Raw genomic sequence first — 9,797 nt, forward strand, 5'->3', positions numbered from 1 at the left:
CGTGGGGTTCACAGTCTTAATCCTCATTTTACAGATGAGGGGACTGAGGCTCCGAGAAGTTAAGTGACTTGCCCAGGGTCACACAGTAGACGTGTGGCAGAGCTGGGATTCGAACCCATGACCTCTGGCTCCAAAGCCCATGCTCTTTTCCACTGAGCCACGCTGCTTCTCATCACCCTAGCTCACAGTTCTTTGCATGTACATTTGGGGATGGACACGCGCGCCCCACGCCCGCACTCAGTGCTCTCCTTAGCCTTACATACGTATCAGTTTACACTCTATTTCATCTCTCTCTTTTCTCTTTATTACAATTCATATCTTTATTCTTCCTCTTGCCCCCACCATTTCTAAGATCACTCCCATCAGCCTGTTTATCCAGCTAGATTGCAAGTCCCTTGAAAGCGTATTCTCCCAAGCACTTAGAACAGTTGGCCGTACAAACACTAAGTGCTTGTTGTAGGGTTCTTGTTAAGTGCTTTCTACGCGTCAGAAGCTGTTCTAAGCGCTGGGGTCGGTACAAGTTGATTACATGGGGCTGACAGTCTTAAGGAGGAGGGAGAAGAGGTATTGAATCCCCATTTTACAGTTGAGGAAACTGAGGCACAGAGAAGTTAAGTGACTTGCCCAAGGTCACAGAGCAAGCAGTTGGCAGGGCTGGGATTAGAACCCAGGTCATCTGCCTCCCAAGCTTTGCTGTTTCCACTAGGCCACACTGCTTCTTAAGATGGTCAATAAATGCTGTTGGAGCGATTAGTCAATGACAGGGGGCCAGGGAGAGAGCTGGCCTTGGGAGCTGTGAGCAGAATCACAGTAGGGATGCGGGGGAAGAGGCCTGGCCTTTCTGCCTCTACAGAAGCAGCAAGCCTCTCAATAGGCAGTCAATAAATACTATTGATTGGATGGAAAGCACTGTTCTGAGCACTTCCCTCCTTCTCCTGTCCTCTCCCTCCTCCCACCACCTTGCACCTCTTCACTCTGGGGAGGATTTCTAGCTAGACACCGTAAACAAGGAGGTAGAAAGCCTGCTCTTTATACTTCTGCCTGTCTCTCAAACAACTGGTGCAAGGCTCTACGCTGAGCGGGCATCATTCAGACCTGGGGGTGGGCTGGGAGGTGAGGAAGGGGCAGTTTTAATAATAATAATAATGATGATGGCATTTATTAAGCGCTTACTATGTGCAAAGCACTGTTCTAAGCGCTGGGGAGGTTACAAGGTGACCAGGTTGTCCCACAGGGGGCTCACAGTCTTAATCCCCATTTTACAGATGAGGGAACTGAGGCACAGAGAAGTTACGTGACTTGCCCAAAGTCACACAGCTGACAGTTGGCAGAGTCGGGATTCGAACCCCTGACCTCTGACTCCAGAGCCCGTGCTCTTTCCACGGAGCCCCGCTGCTTCTTGTTTTCCTCAGAGAGCACTGCTGGTCTCATCACTTCAGCTGCCCCAAGGAAGAGTCCCGGCGGCCACAATTACTGCTTACAAACGCAAAATCCTCTGGTTCATTTTTTACCGGGCTGCACAGTAAGCGCTCAATAAAAATGATTGAATGAAATTCATGGCCGGTTTGGGTCAGAGCTGTGGGAGGGGGCATTATTCATTCGTTCATTCAATCGTATTTATTGAGCACTTACTGTGTGCAGAGCACTGTAGTAAGCGCTTGGAAAGTACAAGTTGGCAACATGTAGAGACAGTCCCTACCCAACAACGGGCATTATGAATTGGTTCGAGTTGGCCTCAGCTGCAACTTGTCGCGTGACCAATTTTGGATTCCTGCTGAGGCCCAGCCCAGCCCAGAAATTGCTCCCTGTCTTCACGTGCCGCCTTGGTTAGATACCCTGGAAAGCATTCAATGAAAAGCACTGATTGATCGATTGGATTGATTGCTCCTCTCGACTCTAAACTCGTCGTGGGCGGGGAACGTGTCTACCAACTCTGTTGCGTTCAACTCTCCCAGTCGCTTAGTGCAGCGCTCTGCACACAGTAAACGCTCAACAAATATCATTGATTGATGGATGGATAATCCCGGCCGCCCAGAGGATTCAGAAACTCCGTTCTTGCTGTGCGTGCCTGTGTGTGAGAGAGTGAGTGTACGTTGTGGAGTCGATTTTGCCCCCGTTGTGGTCTCACCGGCATTGTTTTGTTTTTTTTCCTCCGCTCTCCCATTTCCCCCCTCCCCCGCAGGGCGTGATTGACTACATTTTCTATTCTAAGACTCATATGAACGTGCTTGGCGTCCTGGGGCCTTTGGATCCTCAGTGGCTGGTTGAGAACAACATCACTGGATGCCCCCACCCACATATCCCTTCAGACCACTTCTCACTGTTAACACAACTTGAACTTCACCCTCCGCCCCTGCCTCTGGTCAACGGGGTCCACCTACCCAGTAGGAGGTAGTGGCATCCGACCCCTCGGCGGCGGGGGCGGGGGCTGGGGGGGGGGGTGGTGGGGATCCGTTGCTATGGACCTGTACAGTTGTAAATCAAAGTATGTAGGAGTGAAGTATGGCCATCCTTACGCTGCTTCTCCAGGCTCCTTTCATTATGTGTTTGCCGTGAGATTGGTTTGCACACCCGGGTGCGTATCGGTGTCGTTTGCCGCTCGGGCCGGGGCCGAAGGGTGACTCCCGCTCCAAGGTTTGCGTTGAGCCGGGGTTGGGTTGCTCCGAACCTCAGGAGGCCGCGGGTCTCACGGGCGAATCAGTAGGCCTTCCGGCAGTCCCGAGCTGCTCCTACGAAAACGAACGCGCTCTCTGAATTATAGCAGACGAGCCATCTGTGCTTTCTTATTTCTTTTTTTAAAGGAAATGTTTTTAAAACACACATACACACACACACCCATATGTGCGCGCACGCCGAGCAAAAGGATGGAGGCGTAGGGAACCCCTTCTGGAACGTCTGTCTTTTCTCTACTCCAAATTGGTTTTTGCCCCCCTTCATTTTGCACTTGAGCAAAGCACTTCCTACCGGTCGGATTTTAAGTAGAGGGGAGCGGGACCTCCCCACCGCGAGTTAAATCCGGAAACCAAAGACGGTAGCGCAAGAGCCCACCCCTCCTAGGCAGCCGCTCTGGCGTTTGCCTTGTTGGTAAATCCCCTTAAGACCCGCGCCTCCCCTCCTTTTGAGGGGCAACTCCGGATGGTGAATCAATCGCATCCCTTAGCGGAACCTGCTCCCTACTTTGTGGGGGAGACCTTACCACTCAACCGAAAATCAGCCAACACAAATGGCGGGCGCTTCCCCCGCGACCACACCACCATCTCCTGTGGAGCTTTCCGCGTGAAAACAAGGCGTCACTGCCCGATGGTTAGGTATCCCCAGTAATAAAGGGGAAAAATCAAGAGCGTGATAGAAAAGGGAGAGGACACCCCCCTACACACACACACACACACTCCCCCGACCCACCCATCGGCCGGAACCGGGGAGAGGAAGCTGTGGAAATCATCTGGCGCGCTTGGTTAAAAAAAAAAAAAGCCTCAGTATCTTTTGAGGGGAAGAGACTGGACGGGGTTGGAGCAGGAGTTGTCTAACAGCAGCCCTTGGGTTATTCAGTTCCTCGCCCTAGCTGCCACATAAGCCATCGTATGTTTTTAACGAGCTTTGTTTCTGTCGTCTGTCAGGGTTGAATTAAGAAGCCGCAGCTTCGTTCCCAACTGCTGCCGCTCTTTAGACGGGCCGGTTGAAAACCTGGGCCGGGAGGCAGCGGCCGGAGTAATGCCGTTTACTGGTAGAAATCAGTCGGCTGCTTGATGTTTAATTCCGGCCACGGCAATAGGAAAAGGTCGTGTCTGTGTTTTTAAGTTTTTCTTTATTCTGCTTTTTTTTTTTTGCTGCTCTACAATTTTCCTAAAGTTTCTGTTTCCAACTTTTCATGCACTTTACTGTTTCTAGTCTCGAAATGTGATATTTTTACTAGGCAAAGTTTTTTTTTTTCCCATTACCTGGATGAAATTTAAAAAAGAAAAATAGCTTATATTTGTGTCTAAAGTCAGTTTAAATTATTTCATCAGTTTTAAATCCCGAGGCACGAGTGACCTCTTCTCCGAAACTCGACGGCACGGGCTGCTTCGCCGGCCTCCGACGATGCCTTTTTCTCTGTCGTTTTTATACTGATTTCACCCAGAGGAAATCAGTCGGGCTGGCTAAAAGAACATTCCCTGGGTGGCTTCTTTCTGGGGGAGGTGGGCGGGCGGCGTCAAAGGGTCAGAGGGGTTACCTGTGTGATCACTGGCGGACGGACTTGAGGAAGCCCGGACTCCCTTTCAAAAAGTGCCTGGGACCCCTGGGATCAATTGGACGCCAATGTAGCTGAATGAAGTTTGATGTAAATAAAATAGCGTGGAAGACACGACAGCACCAAAAAAAAAACAAAACAAAAGATCCTAAGATAAAAGATTTTTCCTCCTGGCGGAGTCAGATCCCTTTTTATATACCTCAAGCATCCAACAGCTCGCCGCCCAAGTATATTGAGATTAACTTCACTATAGTACTGGAAAGTAGAATAGCATGAAAAACTTAATTTTGTGGACATTACCCTTTTTTGTAATCAGCTACTGTATCTTTTTCTTTTGATAAAAGGAAAACACGTTTTATTTTGGGTGGGTTTTCCGCTCCGGAGGTATATGCACTAACAGAACATTTTCCTCCTTTCATATACGCATGTTTAACTAGCAATGTGAGCAATATTTCCTACCATACTTCACTCCCAATATTTTTTGAGATGTTTGTATAAAATGGAATTTAAAGTTCACCTATGATTGTATATGAACCACAGAGGAGCCCATTTATTAATAAAAAACTTTTTTAACAGCTAATTGTTGTGGGGGGAAATAATAAAACAATTGGGAAACATTGTAAACAGCTTAAGTTTTATTTTATGTATAAAGGAGACACTGTTGCAAGGAGGTGTGTAATTGGGTTTTTCTCTGCTGCCAAATGCACTCTTCAAACCATCCATTATTCCTGTGTGACGATATATATATACACATATATATATATGTATATTTTTTTTTTTAAATGTGGTTTCAGTAGATGTCGGTAGCAGCTCATGTTGAAGTGGGTCGTTGTGTTGTATTTTGGTTGGGACACAGGAACCCAAACTTCACGTGCCTGGTCTCCCTTCAGCCTAAAACCCCACTCCCCTCCTCTCTCCCTCTGTTCCTCTTGTAAAAGGAGTAGTATCTGCTTTGAGCTGCCAATTCAGGTGATCAGAAATGCTGCTCTCTCAGTAGTGTCCGGTGAACAGGCAGGCCGTTGGACGTCGGCACAGAGGAGCCGGAAGAGGAGAGAGGTGTCTGTTCAGTGGGAGCTCAGGGTGTGCTCTCCAGTGCACTTGGGGCTGGGCCTCTTGAGAGGGAAAAGAAAATCCGTGCATTGAAATTGGGGCCGAGTTGATCGGCGATGCAGCTGGGATTTTATATTTTGATCTTCAGGCGAGACTTTCAAATCTCTCTCCCTCTCAAGTGCTCTTCGGAGGCATGTTGATCGGAGAGGGAAAACCTGCTCTGTGCCAGGGAAACAGCCACCCGAGCTGTTTGGCTTCAATGTCCGCCTCTTATCTTGACACCCTGTGATGGGGGACGCTGCAGCATCCTCAGGACTGACAACTGGAAACCGTTCAAATCCACATACTGCTCCTTGCTCGTTGACTTTGTGTTCAAATTCTGTGCCTGGTGTCAACTTTTAAGCAACAGCACTGCCTAAAAGCAAGCAGAGAAATGAATCCCATCACCATTATACAGGCAACTTTTTAGAATTCGATATAGTAACCTATTGAAGATTTATGCGGTTTTATGTAAGAAAAAAACAAAGTTTTGTACGATGTAGCTGACTGTTTTTGTTTCATTACTTCGATGTCAGGAGTGTGAACATTTGGTTACCACACGTCAAAGTCAGGTATGGCACAATGGGTTCTGAGACCAGCTTGCTTTCCCCGTTTGCCTTGTTCCAAGCTTTCTCCTTTTTCAGTTCCTTTCCTGGCGTTCACAAGCACAGGATTTCGTTGCACCAGTAAGTGTCCTGTGGAAGTGGGTTTTTGAAACCACTCTGTTTTTTGGTGTTTTTTATTTCCCGAAATAGAAAGCCCCCTTTCCCGCTGGCTCCTACTTCTCAGGATCGTAAATTTGTCTGTTGTCACAAAAAGACAGCCAGGCCGATGAACGCGATTGAAGGTTCGGATCACTTACGTGAGGCGGAAAATGATGGAAGCTGACCAATAGATTGTGTGCAACTTGCAAGTTGTTTTTACCAATTGTACAGTACGTCGCTAAGTGGGTGAAAATTTTTCTGTTGGCATTTAGAGGAATCGAAATGTTGCTAAAATCCCTCGTGTGTCTCGTATTTCCAGTAATCGACTGGCAGAGGGGGTGTTCAGGCGCTCCGGAAAGGGGCGAGGGGAGTAAGCCTCGGTGTTGCCACGTTCCAGAAACATCCGTCTCGGCATTCCGGCCTCGTTTTTCCAGCTCTCCAACTCTTCCGTGGGACTTGGGTAGCAAGGCCTTCCCGGCTGTGTGTTTCCCAAACGGAAGAGTTTCTTGGTCTTTGGGCATTCCCGTAAGTCAGAAAGGGATTTACGCAAAGCCAGTCTGTGAAAATGTTTCAACATGGCACAAGCGCCCCCTCATACTCACTTAAACTTTCGCTTGAGGTGGGATTTTGCACACTTGCCTCTCTGGGAGCTTTCTTTTGTGTTGATCCTTTTGGTGGGGCTTGTCTAAGTCACAGCCTTCGAATCCCGGGCTCCGGGAAGAGAGCTGGGTGCTGCCCAGTGTCTCCCCTCCTCCTATGGGAGGCATCTCCTAGGGTCTTTATTGACAAGTGAGGTGAAGTAAGAAGGATTCTGGTTCAAGTAGAGCTACTTGGGGAGAGGGAGGCGTTTTCACTTGGAAAATTTCCAGCACCAAACTTGCCAAATCGGCAAATGAATGAAGAATTTCTTCCGCAAAATTTCCCTTATTTAAAAAAATTATTTTTGAATCTCGGGACTAAATAGCCTCTAAATCCAGCCCCTCGGTATTTTTTTCCCTTGCTGATATTCTTGGCCCCAAAGTATTTTGGCTGTTTTTGTTGCTTTCCCTTCAGGGGTGGGTTTTTCAGTTGAACTACGGAGCCTTCAGAATGAAACAAATGGATTCAGATTGCTGGTAGACGCCAGCTTGGGTTCATTGGAACCAAAACTGAAATGTATTATAAAAAGGCAGTTGGAATCGTTTGGCTTGAGCCGACCCCTTTTCTTAACAGTGTTGTCAGGAAAGAAGTAGGGTGAGATTAATCGATCAGTCAACGGTATTTACTGAGCGCTTACTATATGCAGAACACTGTACTAAGCTTTTGAGAGAGTACATCTTTTTTTCCAAACGAGTTAGTGAAGATGCTTGGGCCCGACACACACCCAACACGGCCCATGCTGTAAACTCGGTTGCATTGGTATAGTGAGAATCAATCAATCAATCAATCGTATTTATTGAGCGCTTACTATGTGCAAAGCACTGTACTAAGCGCTTGGGAAGTACAAGAAGCGAGAAAGCCAGGATTAAATCTTGATCTGAGGTTCGAATAGTCAAAGGAATTCCACATTTTGCTGAAGAATCTGGTCGAAATCCTTCTGGCTCTGGTTGTGAGCTGATGCCAGTCTTTTTCTTCGGTGGTGGGTTCCACTTTCCTCTGACCCCAATAGGAGACAGGTGACTATTGTCTCTAGGTCCTTTATTAAACCATTTCCAAAATTTAGAAAAATCCCCATTTCAGCATTTATGTTTTGTCTCTATGCAATAGATTCACGGCGACCTCTCTAGGTTGCTTTATTATTTAGGCTTTATTTTGATTTTTCATTTATTAATTGGTATTGGCCCCAGACCACTGAATAGAGGCAGTAGCACCAGGGTTGGTGACACAGACGCGCAGGGGGAGGTGAGCAGAGTGGGTCCGATGAGGATGTGGCCATTTGCCCATCCTTTTGTGGCCTCCGGTGTGATCCGTTACAGCCACCCGGTTCCAGGAGGCTGCCAGTGATTTCTCTCACGAGCAAACCATTTTGATTCCGGTTACACAGCCATTCTGTTGCCTGGAATTGAACGAGTTATTTCATTTGGTTGCTCCGTGTTGGCTCCGCAGTGTTGTAAGTATGTTTAGCTGACAGTTGGAAAGCAAAGCACACAACACTCAAATTTAGAACCGAGCTAGCTTTTTTTTAAATGATGCTTCCAAAATACGCGCGTGTGCATCCCCAAAGCAACTCTCCAAATGTATGATTTAGAAAGCTTGGTTAGCTTTAAAAGAAAAAAACCTCACAATTTGGCTGTCATATAGGAAAAAAAACACCCTTCTGTAGTAATCATTTAAAATGCTCCCTTTTTCTTCTTTGAAAAAGAAATTCTAAGTAATGAAGTGCCAAGCAATTGCCGCTTGCCGTGTTCATTCTGAGCAACCCACTAGTCTGCCCTGCTCGATGTCACCCCCGAGAGACAGTGTTTCCGTTCTTTTGAACAGCCTCTCTCTCCGTGTGTCTCTGTCTCTCTCTGTCTCTTTCTCCCTCTCGCTCTCTGACAAATCCACCAGCCGTTTTCGTTTTCTATTTATTAAAAATACTGGTCGCCAAAGTCCGGAAACTCCTGACCACACCGCCATCTGAAATGTTTTGGGCAGTATACACTGTACAACGTGTGTGTGTCAGAGGGCAAGGTTGGGTCTCGGCGTTTTAAAAAAAATGTGAACAATGACTAAAGATAGCCCTGCCTTTGCAGTCTCGTGGCAGCGCGGGAAGGAGGTGCTGAAAAGCTTTATTATGGCAGAGGACTAGATCCTGTTTTCTACTTTGGAGGTTGGGTACTGCTCACACATGATGTATAGGGCTAAATATCTGCTTGTTTCCTCGCACCCTTGTACTTCCCCTGTCCCACCTCCCTCCCCTTGTAGGCAATAAATGGCCATTTTGCAACGCATCTTTTTGTCTCCGTTTTTGAGTCTCTGCCTGCCTCTCCTCTGGAGGCTTCCGCTCTTCCAGACCCCCTCTAGCCAGGGGAAACTGAGGATTGTGACCGCTCCAGATGTTACAGGTGAAAGCCAGGTTTTCTTGGCCTGTCCTGATGGAATGGGGGTAGTGACCCAATGGGAGGGGATTTTCCTCGGCCATTTCCCGGGCCCGCCTCAGCCTTACACGTCGTCACCTGGCGATTTCCTTGTTTCCGCGGCCGGCCACCTCAGGGTTGGCCCTCCGCCTGGCTCCAGCCATCTCAATAATCAACAGAAGTGAAACTAAAATCAATCAATCAATCGTATTTATTGAGCGCTTACTATGTGCAGAGCACTGTACTAAGCGCTTGGGAAGTACAAATTGGCAACACATAGAGACAGTCCCTACCCAACAGTAGGCTCACAGTCTAAAAGGAGGAGACAGAGAACAGAACCAAACATACCAACAAAATAAAATAAATAGGATAGAAATGTACAAGTAAAAGTTTGACCTCCTTGGCCCTCCCTCTCATGCGCGGCGTGAAGCATGCAGAAGCAGCGTGGCTCAGTGGAAAGAGCCCGGGCTTTGGAGTCAGAGGTCATGGGTTCAAATCCCGGCCGACTGTCAGCTGTGTGACTTTGGGCAAGTCGCTTCACTTCTCTGGGCCTCAGTTACCTCATCTGTAAAATGGGGATGAAGATTGTGAGCCCCCCGTGGGACCACCTGATCACCTTGTAACCTCCCCGGCGCTTAGAACAGTGCTTTGCACATAGTAAGCGCTTAATAAATGCCATCATTATTATTATGTGCAGGTCACTATATCAAGCGCTTGGGAGAGTCCAATACAATA

The 9,797-nt window shown here is 47.6% G+C and overlaps 1 protein-coding gene across 2 annotated transcripts in view; it reads left to right on the forward strand.

Annotated features, from left to right (window-relative positions):
* CNOT6L (CCR4-NOT transcription complex subunit 6 like) overlaps window positions 1-2,432 on the forward strand; it is a 143,014-nt gene extending 140,582 nt beyond the window's left edge. For both annotated transcript variants that reach the window (XM_038758890.1, XM_038758891.1), the window contains one exon: window positions 2,183-2,432. In XM_038758890.1, the coding sequence (XP_038614818.1) occupies window positions 2,183-2,395 (213 nt within the window). In that variant the 3' untranslated portion in view covers window positions 2,396-2,432. The remainder of the gene's footprint in view (window positions 1-2,182) is intronic.
* The last annotated feature ends 7,365 nt before the right edge of the window (window positions 2,433-9,797 follow it).

This window comes from Tachyglossus aculeatus, chromosome 17, assembly GCF_015852505.1.
Source record: "Tachyglossus aculeatus isolate mTacAcu1 chromosome 17, mTacAcu1.pri, whole genome shotgun sequence".
NCBI lineage: Eukaryota > Metazoa > Chordata > Mammalia > Monotremata > Tachyglossidae > Tachyglossus > Tachyglossus aculeatus.